At 40.3% G+C, this 24,007-nt stretch overlaps 1 protein-coding gene across 4 annotated transcripts in view; it reads right to left on the bottom strand.

Moving 5' to 3' along the window:
* Positions 1–24,007, bottom strand: part of CSMD3 (CUB and Sushi multiple domains 3) — a 1,152,075-nt gene that overhangs the window by 424,359 nt on the left and 703,709 nt on the right. For all 4 annotated transcript variants that reach the window (XM_054020295.1, XM_054020294.1, XM_054020296.1 and 1 more), the window contains 2 exons: positions 6,307–6,423; positions 31–246 (listed from right to left, as the gene is read on the bottom strand). In XM_054020295.1, the coding sequence (XP_053876270.1) occupies positions 31–246; positions 6,307–6,423 (333 nt within the window). The remainder of the gene's footprint in view (positions 1–30; positions 247–6,306; positions 6,424–24,007) is intronic.

Raw genomic sequence — 24,007 nt, 5'->3', positions numbered from 1 at the left:
TTATACAAATAGCTCATTTAATCCCCTTACCAGAGAAAGTAATGTTAAATCCTTCATATGATATTGAAAAATCTGAAATAAAGCGCAACTGAGCCCTGAAATTTCCATAGAGACCAGCGTTGATTGCCAAAGGAAGTTCTGATCCAGTCAGGCGTGCTAGTGGCTGAGTGAAACTGCCATTCTCGGTAATTAGTAAGTAGTCGTGATGGTCTTCCAAATGAAAGGTGTGAAAGGTGAACTGCACTCCTGTTAGAAACAAATATATATTTACATATCACAGTGTTAACATGAATACAATTATATCACTGCTTAAATCTGTGCATTTCATTACAAATGTTGATTCAGAAAATTAAACGAATCCAACATTCTAATATATATGTTTAACCTGCTTAAAATGTATAACCAACAGGTCTGCTAGGTTTTTTATTTTTATTTATTTATTTATGTATTCATTCATTCATTCATGTTGGTCAAGGTGGGTTTTTTTTTTGTTTTGGTTTGTTTGTTTTTTAAACTTCTATATTATGACTAACAGATTTGGATATTTGCTTTTGATAATTAACTGAAACACCCTTGTCCTTCTATTTAAAACCAAGTAATGTCTTGTTGTGAGACACCAAATTTTGCTACATTTCAAAGTAAGTGCCCCCTAGGCACACAGGCTGGTCTAATGGACTGGCAGGCATGGCTGTGAAGGAAAGGATCATTTACAATAGATTGCTAGCACTAGAAACATTTTAGTTCTGTTTGGGACAGTTTCTGAGAACTGGTCAGCTAAAGGTCCCAGCAGGAGATTTGGATGAAAGGCAGGAGATAAATGCATCCACTCCCTCCCAACCTGCTCTCCTCTTTGTCTCTCCTCCAGCCCTTTTCCCTCTTGGCTTTGATTTCCTTTTGTTTGTTTTGTTTTGTTTTAACATGAGCCATAAAAATCCATTAGCTGGAAATATGGAGGTTAATACCGGAATCCAAGCATTGTGTAAATATTTTGATCTATTCTGCTGGATGGTATTTTTGTATTTGTTCTATGCACTGGATTTGTTCTAACTAGAATTTGTTTGTTATAAGAATAGAGATTGAACATGTTTGTTAAGTAACAACTATAATATATATAAATATAAAACCAAGCAATATGTCATACGTTTCAATTTTGATGAAAAAGTCCAAAATGTTTACGTAGAATGCAACAGTTGGATTTCATTTTCTCACCAATTTCACAAAAATACAAAATAGCTTGGTTGAGATACTGTGGTGGGGGTGGGAGTGGGTTGATGGTAGCAGAAACCTAGGTTATACTTAGTCTGCTCTACGGTACTGGAGGATCTTCTTCACTAGGGTGATCACCATGGTCAGCTATACCAACTTTAAGACTGCTTTGCACCAGCAATACAACTATTGCAAGCAATGTGTAGATGTAACACATTTTGAGTTGCATCTATATCTACATGATGAATAGCAATAATTGTCATCAGAGGGATAGAAGAACTGGATCTTGCAGAAACATGGAGGACTATCTCAAAGGGGGAAAAAAAAACCCTATAGATCATTAGCCAGTAATGGCAAAAATCACCACTAATGGTGCAGCTGTTCTTTTACTTCTTTAATTTACTATATTCTTGGTGGATGGAGTAGTGACATTTCTATGCTTTCTGTCTGTTTGGGGATTTTTGGAAAGAAGAGGGGGTTGTGGAAATAAGTTAATGGTAAGAAAGAAAGAAAGAAAGAAAGAAAGAAAGAAAGAAAGAAAGAAAGAAAGAAAGAAAGATTAAATACAACCCCCAAATAAGTAGGATTTCCAAATGATTTCCTTTAAATTTGAAAGAGACAGACCAAAATCAAGGAAAGAAGGTGTAATAGCTACAATCTTGGAGAAAAGGAGGATGAAGGAAACATTACAGCAGTAATGAAAGCCAAGACAGAGGCAACTAATGACATGTAGCTGGTGGCAAGGGAAGATGCTAACTTCTCCTTTTCCACTGTCAAAGAGCCACGGGCAATGTTCCTTATACTTTCATAGGCAACATTACAACAGCCCTCCAGTACTTACTTTGTCTCTTTCTCCTAGACATATATTAGGATCACTTTATTACAATCATTTCTTTACAGCTGGAGTGCTCAGTAGCATCTTATTAAGATCTGGTGTTGCTCTGTTAACATCTTTTCCAGTACTAGACTAAATTTTTCAAGATCAGGGCTGTTCAGATACTGCTGTTAAACTGGTTGCTGCAGGAGGCGTCTTAGATCATGAGTGCCTGACCAATGATAACATAATGTTTAATGTTCATGGCCCTGGTGCCACATGGTGATGAGTTTGAGCTGCTTTATCCTTACTGAAAGCTGCATGGTGATAACAACTTGCAGCACATACTCCCATTAACCATAATCATGCCTGGATCACACCACAGAATCCTCCTCTTTCTGTTTAATAATAAACTACCATTTATTTCTCCCCTCTCTCAACAAGTTGAATGGTAAATGATAATAGGAATGGCTCAGTATAGAGAACGATCTGGACCGCTTGGTAAGGTAGGCTTATATGAATAATATGTATTTTAATACAGTCATTTGCAAAGTCAAACATTGAGGGTGAGGGACTGTATCATGGAATGCAGTGGCACTAAAAAGATCTGATGGCTGGAAGCTGGACAAATTCAAACTAGAAATGAGATGCAAATTTTTAAACAGTGAGGGTAATTAATCATTGGAACAACTGATCTAGAAATGTGGCAGATTCTCCATTACGTACAGTCTTTAAAGCAAGACTGGATGTCTTTTTAAGATGTGTTACATCTCAAACAGAAGTCATGGGATTGACGCAGAAATTACTGGGTGGGGTTTCCGAGCTGCGTTATGCATAAAGTCAGACTAAATTATCTTAATGGACTTTTCTGTCTTTAAAAGCTATGAATCTATGAACAAAAACATAGATCCATTTTGGATACATTACTTATTCTCTCTTCTCTTAACTCACACCATGAAAGACTCCTGGCCTTCTTGTGCACCAACCCTGTCCCCACTTTACCATAGATTCCAGGGAGAGATTTATGGCAGTGTCTAAAACCATGGGATACTCAGCAGTTTCAGCTAAGTTTCACTTTGAGTTTTGTTCAACCCAGAAATCAAAGTCTAATTCAAGGGGATGTTTGAATCGCTTTCCTTCCCAGTTTGTGAGGACATTTCCAAGCACCAAAGTATATCCCAATTGTTGTTGCACAACTAAGTTCTTAGCAGAAAAATGGCCTAATCATTTTAATGTACACTGTGTGACAGATTATGCTATCTCGGGAGAAAAAGTTTAAAAGAAATGTTTTGGGCAGGGATTTGTTTTGTTTTCATAAATAAGATAGGAAGATATATGAAACTCAAGCTTTCTCTTTCAGTATTATGAACCTGGTTGTTTTGATGAAAAATCTTCCATTAGTTTATCAATTTAATTGTAAATTTGATATTTCATAGATAGTATCATTTCATAGAGAACATAATAAGAATAATATTGTTATGGTAATGAAGTAAAATAAAATACAAATGACAACATGCTTTTTTTAAACCTAAAAAATACAAAAAAAAAAAAAATCATGCCATAATATACACATCCCTCCCCTTATCACATAAGCGCTGTTTGAACACATACAATAATTATTTGCAGACGCATTTTGCATGTTTCTATCAAAGGAAATGATGTGCTTGTTTTTCAGTTACTTCTAGAAGTTTTACTATTTAATATTACTAGGGTTTTTTTGAGATACATATGGATCTTAATAGTGTTCCATGAGAAATATATTTAAGGTATATTTAAGACTACCTATAGTCTGGGGCATAGATGAGAAGTGGAGTTAAAATACATGTCTTTATATTGCAGGTCACACTTAATGTTTTATTAATATTATTTTTATTATTGCAGGCTAAGTGTTAATTGTTGTAGTGTAATTGCACTTTGTGTTGGTTAGGCAGTTAAACCTGAGCTGCATAATTTGCATATCCATATCCAGGAAGTGATGGACCTATTGGAAGGAAGGCTCCTGACATGGAATGTTATTGCCCTTGCTTTTCTGACAGGGAGGTCCTTTCAGGTCATTCAGTCACCCATTTGATGACATTCCTTGTGGCTTTCACACGTAACAGGGGAGATCACATGAAGGTTGTCATTTCATTCACCAAGATGTGAATTCACTGCCACTCTCCCGACCCATATCCAGGAAACCTTTCTGGATCCATATGTCAATACTACACACCAATGGAAAGGACACCAGCCCTCACTGGTTGAATTGTGGGCCGCTTGTGATTCTCCAAACAAAGCCCTGATAGAATATCCAACAAAAGAAGTCCCAGGATTCTGCCTTCCCCACAGAGAGTGGGACTTCACTCATCTGCATACAGACAATGTATTGAAGATATGCATATTTCCTCCACAAATGGAAAATCAAAGAATCACCAAATTGTGACTGTGGTGAGGTACAAACCATATGACACATCACAGACAACTGCCCCATTAACACTTACAGTGGTGGTACAAGGGGGAATCCACCTAGCTACTCCAGAAATATTAGAATGGCTTTCAAATCGTAACATTCAATTATAATCACAGCCTGTTGCTTTCCAAATGGCATCCAAAAGAAGAAGTGTTAATTAAATTTGTATTTACACTGAAGGAAATCTGAAGCCTTAAATGCCTTCTTATGTAATGTATGGATGTGCATTTTTAAACTGTATTGTGCCCTATGTAATGTATGGATGTGCATTTTTAAACTGTACTGTGCCCCAGACCTGCAGGTAGTCTACACTACACTACCAACCATAAATCTGGCAACAGCTGAGAAAAAAACATAAAAAGCAATATAGAAAATTTAATTAGAAAAAGATACTATTGCTAGTTAAAATTGGGACAAATATGAGACTTGTTGACCTCCTTCATGTCTAATACATGTTACACTGTAGCTTCAGCCTTTGAGACCATCAACCACACTTCTTCTTCTTGAAATCTTACCCTCCTTTGGCTTCTGTGACTCAGTCATCTCCTGATTCTCCCGCTACATCTCTATCTACTCCTTCAGCATGTCCTTCAAAGGATCTTCCTCATTTCCCCTCCAAATTTTGGTGGAGATTTAAAATGTCCTTTTCTCTTTTCTCTCTACACCTTATCTCTGGGTACTCTCCTTTGAAAAAACAAATTCAACTGTATGATGATGATTCATAGATCTAACACTCTACTCCCGATGGTCTCCTTCTGTCCAAACTATATTATCAGCCTGTCTCTCTAACATATCCTCATGGATGTCTAGCCCTTAACTCAAGATGAATATGGCTAAAAGAGAGCTTTTAATCTTCCCCCAAGCCCTCACCACTGCTTCCGTTTTTGATCACTATGGGTATCACCACCATCTTCCCTGTCACTCAGACTATAACATTTCTGTATAACAATTGGTGAAGATACAGCCTTTTTTCCCCCTCCCATCCAGTTAAAACTCTCTAGGCTCTCACCATCTTGCATCTTAATTACTGCACAATCATTTTCTGTAGCCTTGACAAATGCAAACTTTTCACACTAATAACCATTCTGAACGCTACAAAGATCATTTTCCTAACCCACTGCTGTGGCTATGTCACCCCTCTTTTTGCATCCCTCCATGGGCTCCCTCTTCTCTTATCATATCAAACATAAGCTATTTGACTTCACTTTCCAGGCCTTTCACCGTGTATCCCCTACCCTACCTATCAACTCTTATATGCTATTTAGACACCATTTGTCACCATCAACTGGCCAACAATGCCAACCTTCATCACCCACTTGTTTAATTTTCAAACAAGCAACTTCATGCTTTTCTCTATGCTGCCTGTCTTGCTTGGAAGTATCTCCCCATGAACATCTGCTAAGCCATCTCATTGTCATCCTTCAAAGCCCTTCTTAAACTCTCCTTTGCTGTAATGCCTAAAAAAACTTGACAACAGTTAAATGGATGGTGTGCTGTTACCACTACCTATTATGCTGAAAATACTGTCTCATTGTTTCCGTGTGTTCCCTTGACTATCTGAATGTATCCACCTGTTGTCTCTTGTCTTACACTTAGATTGTAAGGTCCTTGGGGCAGGAGACATCTCTTTGTCCTGCATTTGTACAATGCCTTGCACAATGGGGTCTTTTGTCCACGACTGGGACATATAAGTGCTGCCACAGTATAAATCATAATCATCATAATTAATAAGGTTTATAGTAAATCTCCCAGCCCATCAGTGCTAACCTGGTTTTGCATATGAAATAGCAAACTAAAATAAAGAAGACTGAAACAAAAATACAATTAAATTTCTTACCTTTTCCATGGGTGACATCCACAGTCCATGTACAATTCAGTGAATTTGGGTACAATTCAGGATAACCAGGGGATAAAATTGTTCCACTAGGTCCTCTAACATCTCCTCCACATAAGGCTAAGAATAATAAGGGACATATTAATACAATAGACATGTAAAATCTAGACATGTAAAAGAGCAAAGAAAGTTATTGTCTTTTTTTTAAACAATAATCTATCTATATGAGTGATTCTACAATTTCCTCTGCAGCAAATCTCTAATTTTAGCTAAAAATTTACACAAAGTGATCAGAAATTAAATATGATCAATTAATTGCTAAGGTGATTTTATAAATATCATCAAAATGAATTGCTAATTACACCAATTGTTTTCTGAGAATTCCTTATGAAAAATGTATTCTTCTTATAAATAAATAATTTACATTTTCAGAATCATAGTGAGCAATGACACACATTACTGTAAGTCTTAAAAAGAGACGAAGATCTAATAGGACAGAAACGACAGCCAAAGTGAACAGAAGGTGGATTTGGGGAACATCTCACAATTCCTTATCCTGACATTTCCATCTGATAATGGCGAGAGACTATGAGCACATACTCTGGTCAAGGTCAGGTGAGATGAAGGAATGCACATATTCCTGTTCCTATAGCTCCTGCCAGACCAATTTTTCCGCTTCTTTTTACCTCTACAAGTGCTGAATTTAACTTATACAGACTTTAATATAAATCTTTCCTTAGATTTCAACAAAAGCTGGATGAGGCCCACACAGGGACAAATGCACCTGATTTTATGGACGTCACAAGCCTACATCAAGTTAAGGACAGGCCTCTAGATAAAGAGGTAACCAAATGGTCTAGTGGCCCATTCATAATGACCATCCTAGCCTACTATCATAGAATCATGGGTTAGAAGGGACTGCCGGGGTCATCTAGTCTAACCCCCTCCCTGCCAAGATGCACGATTTGTTGTGAATAAACCATGCAACACAAATGGTGGTCTCCAATTTCAGAATAGGTAATTTTATAGGATAGTTACCAACTTTATCAAGATTACCAGTGACTAATAGCCAGAAGATTTTTTGAAGTTTGTATTTTCACTGGTCACCTGACTAGGACAGCTAAACTGCAATTCCTTCTCTCTCCCCTACACCCAGATTTGTTACTCAGAGCTGCAGATTACCCTTACATTAAAGTTTAGAATGACTTTAGAAAGGAATCCATTGCACACATTTTAATGGGGATGAGACATTATAGATTTTAGAAAATAATATATTTTTTCCTCAAGAATATGGCACTGTACAGTGCTTGTTACCATGAACAGTTATTTCTCATTATCGGTGTGTACAAGATTCTCTAAAAAAACCTGTATTTTTTTTAAGCCATTGACATGGGCCATTTCAGTTTGAAAATTAAGAGTATTTATCCCTTTCATTTTTCTCAGCCTTATTATATTTGGTATCCAAAGTGGGTTTTTTTCTTCTGCTGGTCCCAGGACCTTTAAAAACAGCCAACTGGCTCCTTGTCAATGGATTTCATTAACTAACATAGATTACTTCAGAAAAGTTTTACTGCAATTCTTAATTAACATTAGTCGCTTTTCTAAATTAATTAACATAAAACTCTCTTATCAACCTCAAATAATCAAACTCTCAGTAAGTGCCCTTTCAGAATAAGATGTATTGGCTTCAACAATGGTTTCTGTTAGACAGAATCGTAAAACACTATTCAACACCACATTTCTGTGTATTTTTGTTGCAAATTATGGATTTTAATATGGTATCAAAAATGGCATAAGAATGATGATATGTCAAATCCAGGGGTTTTGTGCTGATGTTGCAATGAGAAGCATTGAGGTCCAGATTGTTTTGGATAGACTGGGAGGTGCTGTATTGGTTGTCTATAGAAGCAATAGAATTTGGGGGACTGATGCCAAAATTTGCCTGCATGCAGCAGTATTCAGGTGTCAGATTTATGTTCACTGAGATGTTTCAGTATTCAGGTGTTTTGTTGATGTGCTTTTGTTTTGTTGCTGCTGCTGCTACATTTAGATCAGCTAGACTCATTCTCTATTTTTGTGATGCAATTTGGGTGCTTGGCTCAAAAAATCAGCAAAGTCTAGTAGGCTCCAGCTAGGTTCAGCTTTTACCATTTTTTATACTTCCACAAACTACTGACCAGTCACTTCTAATTATGTACCCATCACCTTGTAGTGCAATCATAATGGAATTCCACCTCCGATACATTTTACATCACAGTGGAACAATCCACAAAGGCAAGTGTTGGGCTCATTCACAGCTCTTGTAGTTAAAATGCAGTTTTCATAAGTAGTTTGGGAATAACTTGGAATGCTTTCTTGAAAAAACTAATTGGTCTGACTGCTCTAGTTTTCCCCTGACTTTTTCCCAAAGTACCTTCACAAAAGGGTTTCACTCCTCTTCCCACTTCTAACAGAATTTCCTGCCTCTGAACCTCAATCATGCTTTAAAGATGCATGCTGTACTCCTGAGGGCATTATGCACACACACAAACACACACACACACAAAATCTGCACATTTTATTGTCAAATAAATGTGGAGGCTCCAGCATGGTATTGGGGAGCATAGGCCACTGGCTGCACAAAGGTGGAAGATCACTATGGTCTATTTTTAAACCCTACCAAAATGATTGCAAACATAAGCTTGCCTCTGTACCTATATGTTATAGTGTCTATATAGATTCAGGTTTCAAAGTAACAGCCGTGTTAGTCTGTATCCGCAAAAAGAACAGGAGTACTTGTGGCACCTTAGAGACTAACAAATTTATTTCAGCATAAGCTTTCGTGGGCTACAGCTCACTTCTTCAGATGCACAGAGTGTTCAGGACTTGTTCTCGGCAATTATTTTAATAGTGTATTTGGTGAACTATAACAGGGACTTTTTTATTGTAAACAACAGTACCACCAAAAATAATGTAAAATTTCTAAAGCATTCTAAAATTACTGACAGAAGAGGCTGGTGAAACAAAAGCAGCTGGGAGACAAAAGGTGTCAGCCAGCTGAGTTCTCCTGAACAGAAAGGCAGGGAGGCACAGGTTATTTTGTTTGCTTGCTTGTTTGTTTGTTTTCTCCTTAACTTACAGATACTCTACAAGGAAGAACCCACAATGGGAGACAAATGGCACATTAACACCACCACTACTAGCTCTCCTCTGATTGCACTTGTGGGGCCCTGGCCAAACAGGCATCCTGACCCTGGACGCTTCCGCACAAGCTTCTTGATTTGTTAGGAATCTGGCTTGCATGTCCCTGCCAAAGAAAGCTCAGCAGGGGGGACAAGTTGGTGTTTGTTGGTGGACTCCCTCAGGAAGCAGGTAAGAAAGCTGCAAGAAGAGGTGGCTCATCTACGTAATATCCAGGAACCCAAGGACTTCATTGACAGGATGCACATGGAGACATCCAGGATGGTGCTAATTGGCTACAGCAATACCACAGGGGAAGAAGAACCACAACTCTGCAGGGAGGAGACCGGCTGATGGCCACCTCAGGCTGTAGACAGTGCTCCACCCTGCACCCAGGCCCCCCATCCATTGGGGCCAAGATTCAGTATACTTTCCCGGCAACAGCAGAAGAAGACCCTAATGGAGGAGGAGGAGGCACCTGCCCCTGAGGCAGGCAGAGTCATGAACAGGAGATATAGGGTGGTGATTGTCTCCTTCTCAGGAAGAAAGAGGCATCCATCTTCTGACCTGACATGATGTCCAGTGAGGTATCATGCCTGCTTGGAGCCCACATCTGAGACATTACAGAAAGATTGAAAAGACTCATGTATCCCTCTGTCTACTACTCAATGCTGATCATCCATGTGGACACTCATGATACTGCCAGGTATGGCTCTGAGAAGATCAGCAGTGACTAGATGGCTCTAGGACTGAGGGTGAAGGAGTCTGGGGTACAGGTTATGTTCTCATCCATCCCTCTTGTTAAGCATAAGGGTCAGGGCTACGACATGTGCAACCTGGAAATGAACGCGTGGCTGTGCAGATGGCATCAAGAGGAGGGCTTTGGCTTCCTCAACCATGTTCAGGGAAGGAGGGATGCTAACAAGAGATGGTATCCACCTGACCAAGAAGGTGAGATGACTCTGCATACCAACTTTCCAACCTACTGAGCAGTGCTTTAAACAAGGTTAAAAGGGGGCAGATGACAAAAGCTGACAAGTGGGTATACAAAGTGGTGACCTAGAAAGTGGAATAGAAGTGTGGGTGAGGGGAGAGGAGAAATGGTAAATTTCAATAGGGTCATAGGAGCAACAAGCTGGCATACAGTGGGGGAACCTGCTCAACTTCTAAGCTATCTATACAAAAACACAAAGCAAATGGGAATAAATAGGAAGAACTGAACGTCACAGTACACAAGTTGAATTATGACTTAATTAACATCACAGAGACTTGGTGGGATAAATCTCATGATTCAAATATTGGTATATAGGTGTATAGCTAGTTCAGGAAGGACAGGCAGGAAAAAAGGGAGGAGGTGTTGCATTATACATGAAGAACACATAGACTTGAGTTCTGTGAAGTTGTGAGAGGCAAACCAGTTGAAATTCTCTGGGTGAAGATAAAATGCAGGGGTGAGGGGAGAGAAACAGGAGCAAAAGCCATGTCAGGAATCTACTATAGAATGCCAAATCTGGAAGAGGAGGTGGGTGAGGTACTTCCAGAACAAACAGAAATATCCAAAACTCAAGATCTGGTAGTAATGGGGGACATTAACTACCCAGACATCTGCTGGAAAAGTAATATGGCAAAACACAAAATTTCCAATAAGTTCTTGGAATGTATTGGAGACAACTTCTTGTTTCAGAGGGTAGAGGAAGTAATCAGGGGGAAACCAATGTCAGATTTGAGTCTGACTAACAAGAAGGAATTGGTTGTGAATCTGAAGGTAAAAGGCTATTTGAGTAAAAGTGATCATGAAATGACAGATTTTGTGATTCAAAGGAAAAAATTAAAGCAGCAGAATAAGCCCAACAGACTTAAAAAAAAAACAGACTTGAACAAAGTCGGAGAACTGTTAAGTAAGGTCACATGGGAAGAAAATCTAAAGGAAAAAGGAGTTCAGGAGAGCCTACAGTTTCTCAAAGAGATAATATTAAAGGCACAACAGCAAACTACTCCAATAAGGAGGAAAAATAGAAAGAACATTAAGAAGCCAATATGGCTCCATCAAGAGCTCTTTAATGGCCTGAAAAACAAAAGAGGAATCCTTCAAAAAAATGGAAATATGAACCAATTGCTAAGGAGGAGTACAAAAGATTAGCACAAGCATGAAGGGATAAAATCAGAAAGGTTAAGGAACAAAGTGAGCTAGAGCTAGCAAGGAACATAAAAGGCAAACAGAATCATATAAATGTACATTTGGAAGAGACCTTAAGAGGCAGTACCAAGTATGCCTATACCATCCCTCACAGGTGTTTGTCTAACTTGTTCTTAAAAACATCCAATGATGGAGATTCCACAACATCTTGGAAGCCCATTCCAGAGCTTAACTATCCTTATAGTTAGAAAGTTTTTCCTAATATCTAACCTAAATCTTCCTTGCTGCAGATTAAGCCCATTATTTCTTGTCCTAACTTCAGTGGATGTGGAGCACAATTGATCACCGAATTCTTTATAACATCAATCAACATATCTGAAGACTTATCAGGTCCCCCCTAACTTTTCTTTTTTCACAACTAAACATCCCACTTGGAACAAAAACAGTTCTCATGGGTCAGGCTTTTTAAACCTTTCATCATTTTTGAGGCTTTCCTCCAGACTCTCTCCAATTTGTACACATCTTTCTTAAAGTACGGCACATAGACCAAGGAAAAACACTTCAGCTGAGGTCTTGCCAGTGCTGAGTAGAGTGGGACAATTATCTCCCATGTCTTACCTACAACACTCCTGTTAATACACCTGTCAAGGTTCCTACCCCACTCTGAACTTTAGGGTACAGATGTGGGGGACCTGCATGAGCAGCTCTATGCTCAATTAACAGCTTAGATCTGGTCTGGCTGCCACCACTCCCAAGTACTAATTCCCTTCCCTGGGTAGCTTTGAGAGACTCTTCACCAATTCCCTGGTGAACACAGATCCAACCCCTTGGATCTTAAAACAAGGAGAAATTAACCATCCCCCTTCCTTTCTCCCACCAACTCCTGGTGGACCCAGATCCAAACCCCTTAGATCTTAAAACAAGGAAAAATCAATCAGGTATTAAGAAAAAGGTTATCAATTAAAGAAAAAAAGGTAAAAGAAAACCCTCTGGGAGAGATTAGCATATCAGCTACTCTCACAGACAAAAGATTCCAAACACAGAGGATGCTCTCCTGGGCAAACCCTTAGTTACCCACTTAACAGTAATGTCATCTGGGCCATATTCTTCTAGTTTTCTCACATAAATGTGACATCAGACTGGGTAAAAATCCTTACTAAAATCAAGATATATCATATCAACATTTTTCTCCCTATCCAGTAGGCCAGTAATACTGTCAAAGAAGGAAATTAAGTTGGTTTGGCATGATTTGTTCTTGACAAATCCATGTTGGCTATTACTTACTACTATATTATCCTCTAGGACAAATTGATTGTTTAAACAATTTTATTAAGGGTTCCCTGTCAAACTTATGGGATTCTACAGGGGTCTGTCCTGGGTCTGGTAATATTCAGGCTTTTCATTAATGACTTGGATAATGGAGTAGAGAGTATGCTTATAAAATCTGTGGTTGGCATCAAGTTCGGAATGGCTGCTAGCACTTTGGAGGATAAGACTAGAATTCAAAATAACCTTGACACAGGTTTAGAATATTTCGCAGCCATGCAGTACTTATAAACAAAAGGTTTATTAAATTTCAGGATAAGTACTCTACTTTTACCCCTGTAAAAACTCAAGTGGCAGTGAAAGACACCAGAGCCATGGTGTCTTTTGCACATATATCCCAGCAACAATATTTATATCCAATCCACCTTGTATATCATTTTAAAGGTCTTCTGCGTCATCTCGTAATACCTCCACTGCTCTGAATATTGTCACATGCTACAGTAGGCAAGCAAAGGAGCAACAGAGACAAAGAGCAGTGATACTGCTGTGGAAACAGAATGTCTGAGGCCTCCATAAGTTCAGATAGTCCAGGTAAGCATCCAAACTCTGAAGCTCTTTAGATATCCTGCTCATTAGATTTGTTTGTAATAATCAGGCTATGGTCATGTTCATTTATTGTGTGCACTCATATGTGGTTTGCCAAAGTTAAAGCTGAGATTTATTTATTTATTTAAATATTGTACTGGCATTCCATAAGCACTAAGAATCAGTAATGTTACGTTTTCTATTAGCTAAAACATCTCTCTACTACCCCCAAAATAACCAATTGTACCTTGAGCACTACTCTGGTTTTCCTCAGGCTGATTGACCAAACTTCTGATTTAAACTTGCACTCAGGCCTCTCTGACAGAAGACTACTGAATTCAGTACAGATGCTAATGCCACTTTTGAAGATGGAGCCAGAGTGCAAATTCCCCTGGCGACTCTCATCCCTATATGACTAAGAGTGAATCTATGCATTTCTATGTAATGCCCAGAGGACAGGCAGGCCAAGAGCAGTCTAGATCTGTGGTCAGAGTTCACACAAGAAGTCCAATAGTCAGAAAAGCCAATCCAAGGGAAAGACGTAGCAAGGCAGCTGGCAGGGTCAGATGGAAAGACAGAAATAAGCAGGGTCCACACAGCAACTTATAGGCAATGGCTTGTTGCTCAGATAAGATCAGAAAGGAAGCAGGAAGTTTATATATGGGTGCCAGCCAATCAGAGTCAAGACCCATGTAAGTCAATCAGGAAGGTCACAGAACCCTGGAAGCTGGCACACCTAAGTTTGTGAATTCAGCAATAACTTGATCAGATGATGTGGCATGACCCATACCACAGCCTAAGGTTGTATCCCACAAACCCAGTGGGTGTGGTTTGTAAACTAGCATCCTGAAAGTCTATCCAGAAATACATTATAGATGAATCCCTGGCTTACTGGAATCAATGGTATAACTTCCACTGATTACAGTAAAGCAAGACTTTCACTCTCTATATACTTGTGTCACTTTCTATTTATTCCTCTCTCCCTTTCTGTCTTCTCTCCACAAGCTAAAACTACCAAACTGCCATGATTTTTTGAACATGAAACATTGCAAAATCATTAATTATGAAGCTAGAACTAAATTTTTCAGGGGGATATGTAAGGGAAAAAACCTAGGAATTGTTGGGTCCTCAATAATTCTTATAGCATTAAATGCTAAGGATTTAAAGACAAATTGTTGGTAATTTCTATGTGAAATATGAAAAATGATTTACTATCTCTGATCAGCCCTAATTTTGGGGCTAGAGAATCAAATAATATGCAGGAAAAAACTTCTTATATTTGTATATATATACCCACATTTTGTACCAAGGTCATCAAAATAAGATTAAGTATCATCCTCTCTGTACAGGCATAGCTTCTATATTACGTGATTCCCAACACGGGTAGATGGACTCACACTGGCTGAGCATGCGTTCGTGCTTTGAAAATAGCAGTGCGGGCTTTGCAGTCCTGCTGGCAGATTGGGCTACCTGTCTAAGTTCAAGCCAGCCCACGCCGATGGGTCTGAGTGTGGGTGGCTAGCCCGAGCCGCCAGAATATCCACACTGTTATTTTTAATAGGCTAGCTTGAGATGCAACTGGGGAGGAGAGATAGGTCAGTGGTTTGAGCATTGGCCTGCTGACCCCAGGGTTGTGAGTTCAATCTTTGAGGGGGCCATTTAGGGACCTGGGATAAACATCTGTCTGGGTCCTGCTTTGAGCAGCGGGTTGGAACTAGCTGACCTCCTGAGGTCCCTTCCAACCCTGATATTCTATGACTCTAGGGAAGCAGTCTGGGAGCCAGACTTCCACCCCAGAGCAGAAAGACTTAAAGGGAGAAAGTAGGCTGAAGAGAAGCCCAAGTAGTATGTATGAACCTTTTGTTTGTTCTTGGTACTCTAAAATGGGACTGTACTCAGAGTAACCCAGCCAGAGTGCTGAGCAATGTGAATTCCTGGGAAAGACGGAAAACTAAGGCAGAGAGCACCTGAAGCACCACAATTAGCCAGCAGGTTACACGGCAGATATGCCCTATGACAGTACACAACCACAATTTGACCTCCTTGGCTATTTTACAGCATTTTAGGATTCTGACGTTATTCCAGTGACATACATACTTAATCTTATATGCAAGCACTAGCAACAAGGAATTGAATTTAGCACAATGGCCAAGAAATATATCCTAATTCTCAGAATAACAAAGACATGTGATCAAATAGCTGACAAGATCCAGATCCATGTGTTCAAATGGTGTTTTGCACATTTACAAGATAGAATGCCAGCTCACTATGGCACAGGTATCAAAAGGGATTTTTTTGGACATCCTATATTATACAGCAATTGCCATTGTTTTTGTGAGAAATCCCTCTTCTCTTATAGCACTGACAATTGGTGCCATGCATCTTTACACGTGTAGATATGTGTGTGCTAAAAATGAATACCAAAACAGTAGGAAGTGTGCAGAGTCTGTATACACAGCAAGCTGCCTAACAAACAAGATATATTACAGTGGGTGCACAGAAAACGTTTTGAGAACACAGGTGACAACAAAACATATGTGACATGCAGCAGGCACTCTGTGTGACTATATGAAGGCTAGCAGATGGCATGCAATGGCATCAAGGGATAAATCTCTAGCCAATAAAGTCAAATTGACAGATCCCAAAACATAAGATGTGCACTAGTCTTAATAACAGGGCTAACAGCCAAAGGCCCATACACATGATTGGTCTCATTCTTTTTCAGAAAACAGAGATTAAAATAAATAAATAATAATAATAATAATTAATAAACCATGTATTTGCACATTCTTCAAAGAATCTTTACTTTCATTTTTGGCCCAATTACCAAATAAGGTAGATAAGCCAGGCTGAGAGAGAGAGAAGGAGAGGGGGATTGCGAGAGGGATCATAGAAAGTACTCCCGGTAATTGATTCTGTCTGTCCTAATTTGAAAAGGGAATAATGGTGCTCTCTCTGTAACTATGCTATTTATTGTGTGTGTACAAATAATGCACTAATAAAATGTGGCTATTCTTTTCAGATGTGTGATACAAACAACTGAATCAGGGCATATGGCTTAGGTAGGTATAATGTTTTGTTCAAAATGAACATCCATAAATACACAAACAAACAAACAAAAAGGAGTAAAGGGAAAGCAGAAGTCACTAGATGAAATTAACATTTTTTCTCAGTATAGCTGTAGAAAACATAAATCACCTATGAAGTAAAATGTCAGACTTGTATTAATTCTATCACAACCAAAGAAATAACTTTTTTAGGATGTTGTCCCCCGTGGAGATTAGGATTTTTTTGTTTTTGTTTTGTTTTTGTCATTAGTAAGAGTTTTCTTCAAAAAAAATTAGCTGTTTCGAAGGGTACGTCTATACTTACCTCCGGGTCCGCCGGTAAGCAATCGATCTTCTGGGATCGATCCTGGAAGTGCTCGCCTTCGACGCCGGTACTCCTGCTCTGCAAGAGGAGTACGCGGAGTCGACAGGGGAGCCTGCCTGCCGCGTGTGGACCCGTGGTGAGTTCAAACTAAGATACTTTGACTTCAGCTACGTTATTCACAGAGCTGAAGTTGCGTATCTTAGTTCGAAGTGGGGGGTTAGTGTGGACCAGCCCTAAGTGACAAAAAAATTCTTGTTGCTTCACTTCTTGTGTTTTGGGTAATTCATATACTCTTCTTGTTTGTTATGAATATAATTATCATTAGGTTTGTTCATCAACATCATCGCTATCATGAGGAAGGGTGGGGCCAATCACCTCCGGGCTGGAAACTGTTCCTAACAAGTTTGCCATGCTTCTATGTACCATCAGGCAGATCTGAAACCCTTCAGTCTGGGTTTCACTTCAACTTTGCAACAGGTGCTATGTGGTTAATACTTTACCCCTGAAAGGTAAAGGGAGATGGACTGCAAATCTCTCTCTTCCTTTCTACCCACCTTTAGGCTGGGACACTGGGCCTTGTTGCATCTGGTTATAGGACCAGTTAAAGAGAGAGGAATCTGGTAGCATTGTTCTTTAGATGCTCTTGCCTCTCTTTTTCCTGCAGTTTTGAATTTAGGTCTGACTGAGGGGTCAGACCTAAAAACTGGTTTAACATCCCTCTAGGGACAAAATCCCCACATCTGAAATTTTGCTTGTTACGAACTACCACTGAGAATTTCCAAACTATGGTCTCTGTGTGTGAGTTGTTAGAACCAGATTCTCCACTCTGTTACACTAGTTCTACTCTGATATAAATCAAGTCAACCCCGAGACTGTAGAGAGGTTAGATGGACCTCAAAGATGTCACCTTTGCCATCATGCACCCAATAAAGAAAAGCCAAAGGTGAAGAGTGGCCAAAGGTGAAGAGTGGGCCTGTATGTGAGGAGCAGCAGGTAATTTTGCTGCTCTGTGGAGGTAAACATAACAGAAGGAACAGCAATTTTTAGTAGAGAGAATGAACAAATATGTATTTTAATACAGAATGTTCACGAACAATGAAGAATAGAAGAGGTAAGCAAGTACAACAGTCCTTCATACTGAGTGAATGTCATAGTATCAGGGAAAATAAACCTGGTGTCTACCTTTTTAACTTATAGCACTCAGGCTAGGTCTACACTACCCGTCTGAATCGGCGGGTAGAAATCGACCTCTTGGGGATCGATTTATCGTGTCCCGTTGGGACGCGACAATCGATCCCCGAATCGACGCTCTTACTCCACCAGCGGAGGTGGGAGTAAGCGCCGTCGACGGGAAGCCGCGGAGGTCGATTTTGCCGCGGTCCTCACAGCGGGGTAAGTCGGCTGCGATACGTCAAATTCAGCTACGCTATTCACGTAGCTGAATTTGCGTATCTTAAATCGACTCCCCCCTGTAGTGTAGATGTAGCCTCAGCATTTCCACATACAGAAGTAAATTAATAAAAGATTCTGTAGGTGGCAGATGGGAGCAAAGAAGAGACCAGCCACAGATGGAGAAATAATTTATGGCGCTACAATTTATAGTACAGCAAGCAAGAGAAAGTAAATAAATAAAAAATGGAGGTAAGCACCAGTGTTCTACAAAAGAAAAAAAACACCTTTGTTAGTACGATCAACTTATGACAAATAAGATGAATAAATATGCATAGCTTGCCTAAATGCGATGTAAGAGAAGGAAACAACTATCTACAAAAGATTAAAAATAATGATTATTAATGGTTGCAAGAAACACAGAGAAAGAAGTTCCAGAGACATAAGGAAGAGTTATAGGATGAAAATAAGAAAATGAAAATGCATTTACACCCGAATCCAGCAAAGCATTTCATCATATGCTTAACTTTAACCTAACAACCTATTTATAAAGGGACTTTCACACACTGTGTAAGTATCTTATAAGAAAGGGAAATATATTTTTAAAAGCAAATTATAAAATATCAGCTAGATCAAATCCCCCCAAATAGCCAAATAAATCCAGTACCACACAAATCAAACCACTTCAACACCAAATGTCCTCCATTCTCAGAAGATCCAAATGTGACCGGAAATGGGAGGAAAAAGTAGAATGTCTGAGAGGGTATGGCAATGTAGTGGACCTCAAATGATTGTGGACATATCAGCCAGAAAAGACTGGCCTTGCAGCATACTGCAAAGCAGGGGTTCTCAACCTTTTTCTTTCTGAGTCTCCCCAACATGCTATAAAAACTCCACAGCTCAATTGTGCCACAATAACTATTTTTATGTATATAAAAGCCAGGGCTGGTGTTAACGGGTAGCAAGCAGGGCAACTGCCTGGGGCCCCATGCCACAGGAGCCCCCATAAAGTCACATTGCTCGGGCTTCGGCTTCAGCTCCAGGTGGCAGGGTCAGGCCCCTGGGCATCAGCCCCATGCAGCGAGGCTTCGACTTTCTGCCGAGGCCCCAGTGAGTCTAATACTGGCCCTACTTGGAGGATCCCCTGAAACCTCCTCATGGCCCCTAGGTGGCCCCGGATCCCTGGTTGAGAACTACTGCTCTAAAGGCAGCCAGTGAGGTACCCAGGCAGATATACTTCAGGAGGGAATTCCCAACAAACTCCTTCAGAAATGGAGGAGTATCCATGACTTAAGAGCTCTGTTACTGAACTGCTCCTGAATAAACCTAGGACAGGTCAGAGAACCTGTCAACCACCACAGCTAGGGTAGGTGCCATGGGTACATGCTATCAGCAATATACTTTTTAGTGTATGTAATTTTATTTTAGTAACCCATCAACAAAAAGAGTATAATCTCTTTTCCACATCCCTCTGATGTGTTCCTCACTATACTGCAAAATCATGTTTGTTAATTAATTTGGGCCATCTGCGTGTTTTTAATATAAACATTAAATGCACTCCCTCCCTCTGGCTGCAACAATATTTCTTGCTGATGTTCTCTATTTTTTAATGTAAATGAAGATCAAATGGAGCAACATTTATTCTTAATTGTAACGTTGAATGAAAATTAACATTTATTAGCATTTTTGTTATGATGAAATAGGAGAATAAGGCTACATTGCTATATTTTAAGCATCACTAGGGGCCAAATCTGTTGTTTAGTACCGAATAACTCTATTACTACAATCCTTGCAGATGATAAGTAAAGCTGTGAACAGTTTACCAAAAAAATCTGCATTTTCTCCAATTTCCATTATATTTAATCTATCCTAGTAGCTTCAGTGTTATTTAAAATAAATAAATAACTTAAATAATTAAAATCAATTCCTGGAATTCAAGAGTCAAGAAATAGTTTTAAAGGTAAATTTAAATTTTTTTATCCTCGAGATGAAACAAGAATATATTTAAAATAACTAGGGTTTTAAAAAATATATTAACACTAATATTCCATTAGTTTGCTTACAGCTGCGCTTCCCACAGCTTCCGTTAGCCGGGAATGGTGAACCACAGCCACTGGGAGCTGTGGGCGGCCGTGCCTGCGGACAGCCAATGTAAACAAACTGTCTCACAGCCCGCCAACAAATTACCCTGATGGACCACATGCAGCCCGCAGGCCGCAGGTTGCCCATCACTCGACTAGAGTGTCTACATTTTTTTGTTTGTTTGTTTGTTTTAGTATATTATATTGTTAATGCTTAAGGCTAAATTCTGTTAGAATAGCCACACAGGAAAACACTTGAGAACCTCTGTCAGAAGAAAAAGATGCTTCCTAATGGCTAGTCATTGTGAAAGGATTATGGACAGAAAATTCAGGTGAATACATTCACCTCCATAGATAAGGGTGTGGATTAGGTAAAAATGGGAATGGTCTGAGTGTGATCCATGTAAAACTAGAGAAAGGAGATACTGGATAATACTTCCCTGAGCAGAGCTCAGAGTAATCTAATTCTTCCTCTGAGATATAACAACTTTTTTGAATGCTTATTCTCACAGTTCTTTGAGAATGGCTGTTCTTTATCTAAACTATCTATCTATCCATCCATTTATCCATCCACGACATTGTTTCCAGTTTTTGTCTAATTGTGTAAAAGATTGAATTGCATCCCCCATACTATTTTTTGAGATGTGTGCTTCACACATTACTAAATATACATAATAAATTAAATAAAAACAATGTGTAGGATTTTCCGGCTGTATGGATATAGAAGAGATGCAGCCACTAACTTTGACAAAAAGGGATATTTGACCTGATGGAAGCCAGAATCCAGGCATAATTTGGTGTCAACTTCTTCATTTTATATTTTTCTGTATGTGTGTATTTTCACAATGGCTATCCAGAATATGACACCACATAGCACTTGAGTCCACAAATTACTGGGTTGCCAATTATGAGAACTGATCATTATGGCCTGATAAAGACTGTGGGTCTAATGCTGCACTCTTTTACAAGAGTTTTATAGTGGTGTAACTCATCTAACTCAGTGGAGTTGCACCAGCATACAACTGTTGCAGCACACTAGAGAATCAGGTCCTATATATGAAAAATATGAAAATACTCTCCTCAAAATAAATTGCTGTCTTTAAGAAAAATGTATGGAAATATATGCTATTAGGTACAACATGATGCAATCAAAGTAAAAAAATATGCTCTTCAGAAGTATCTTTATATGCCATTTTGTGTGTGTGTTACATATATAATATCACCCACATACAAAACCCTTATATTACAGGAATGTTCTTAAGGTAGCTATCAGGGTTCCCTCCCCACTCTGAACTCTGGGGTACAGATGTGGGTACCCACATAAAAGACCCCCTAAGCTTATTTCTACCAGCTTAGGTTAAAAACTTCCCCAAGGTACAAATCCTTCCTTGTCCTTGGATGAGTACTGCTGCCACCACCAAGCGAGTTAGACAAAGATTAAAGGAAAAAGACCACTTGGAATTCCTGTTCCCCGAAAATCCCCCCAAGACTATTCACCCCCTTTCCTGGGAAGGCAAGGTGAGCACAGACCAGAATCAGATTCTCAAAAACACAGAACTTTATTATAAAGAAAAAGTAAAAGAAGTACCTTTGTAAAATCAGGATGAAAGGTAATTTACAGGGTAATCAGATTCAAAACACAGAGGATTTCCCCTCTAGGCAAAACTTTAAAGTTACAAAACCAGGGCTAAACCTCCCTCTTAGCACAAGGAAAATTCACAGGCTAAAGCAAAAGATAATCTAATGCATTTCCTTACTATTACTTACTATTTCTGTAATATTAGATGCTTAGTTCAGATATGGCTTAGGGAGATGTATTTTCCCTGCCCTGGTTCCTCACTGACCCGGAGAGAACAAAAGAACACACACATACACACACACACACACACACACACACGACCTTCCCCCACAGAGTTGAAAGTATCGTCTCCCCTTATTGGTCCTTTTGGTCAGGTACCAACCAGGTTATTTGAACTTCTTAACCCTTTACAGATAAAGGAGGGATTAACCTTTACAGGGTAAGAAAGGATTTTATGCTACCTGTAGCCATATGTTTATGACAGTAGCAAAGTTAGGAAATGCCAGAATTAAGGTTGTCCATGCAAACTTAACTCCGCCCTTGTGTATATGCACTATGATGTGGCTTGTGAGATGAAGGCAGCTCAGAGACTTAGGAAGTTAGCCAGCTAAGTTCACCAGCAGAGGAAGCCAGGGAAGTAGGTATTTTTCTTCAATTTACAGGTCCTCTACAAGGAAGAACCCACAATGTGAGGAAAACAGTGAGTCACCAACACCACTACCAGGTCTTCCTCTACCGGTATCTGTGGGGGCCCTGGCCAGGCAGGTATCCTGATCCTGGGGGGCTTTAACACAGGTTGTGGTCTTGTTTTGTTGGAAATGTGGCCTGCATGTCCCTGCCAAAGAAAGCTCAGCAGGAGGAACCACCTGGTGTGAGAGTTATCTGTTGATGGGGTCCCACATGAAATAGGTAAGAGAACTCATCTGCATAACATTCAGGAACACAAGGACTTCACTGACAGGATATACATGGAGACATCCAGGATGCTAGTCAACTAGAGACTATCAAGGCACAAGAATGGGAAGGAGAACCAGCTGCTCTGCATTGAAGAGACCGGCTGCTGGGCAATAGACAGTGGGTAGTAGACAGTGTTCCGGCCCACACCCAGGTCTCCTAGTACATGGTATGATGTACTGGCAACAGGAGGAGAGGAGCAGAGCCAGTGGCTAAGGAGAAGATCAATTTGCCCACAAAGCTGAGAGGTTCGAGGCCACCACATCCAGGAGAAGGAGAAGTAGGGTGGTGGTGGATAGGGACTCCCTTCTGAAGAGGACAAAGCAACCCATCTGCCAACTTAACCTGACATCCCAGAAGGTGTGCTGCCTGCCTGCAGCATCCAAGATGTTACAGAAAAGCTGCCAAGGTTCATCTGGCCCTCTGACCAGGAGTGCGAAAACCTCGGCAGTAGTGGGGGGCACAAAGTCCCACCCCCTCTGTGGCCCCGCCTCCTGGCCAGGCCAAAAGCCAAAGCTGGGCTGTGGTAAGAGCCCCCCAGGGAGCCCAGGTCTCTGTGGGGAGACTCAGACCCTCGACCTAGCCTGGGTGACATGCCCCAGGGGCAGAAACACAAACCCAGGTCTGCTCTCGGGCAGGGCAGGTGGAGGGTCCAGGGCTCCCTGGGAGGCTCTCATCACAGTCCAGCTCTGGCTTCCAGCCTGGTCAGGAGGCAGGGCCTTGGGGGAAAGAGGAGGAAAGGAGAGGAGACACTTACAGGGGCTGAGCCTCATGGCAACGGGGGTCTAAGGCCCACCTCATCAACCCCACCGAGAAGAGGATGGTGCCATGGGCCTGGGCTGTGCTTTGCAATGGGGAAGCTGATCCATGCCTACTCAAGGCTTGCAGTTTGGGGGGCAATGCCATCTCAGTCTCCCAAACTACGCCCATGTTAAAAAGTGGGTGGGCATAGTCTGCAAACTTTTAAAAGTAGTGGGGCCGTGGATCCCTTGGCCTCCCCCCAGCAGTTCTGGCACCTCTGCCTCTGACTACTATGCCATGCTGTTCATTAATATGGACACTAATGCTACCAACAGATATGAACCTCAGTAGATCAGCAGTGACTACAGGGTTCTGGGAGCCAGGGTGAAGGGGTTGGGGGCACAGGTGGTATTTTCAGGTTGGGAGATGCACATCCTGGAG

Source organism: Malaclemys terrapin, chromosome 2, assembly GCF_027887155.1.
Source record: "Malaclemys terrapin pileata isolate rMalTer1 chromosome 2, rMalTer1.hap1, whole genome shotgun sequence".
Taxonomy (NCBI): Eukaryota; Metazoa; Chordata; order Testudines; family Emydidae; genus Malaclemys; species Malaclemys terrapin.
This window is presented reverse-complemented; position numbering and strand designations above follow the sequence as displayed.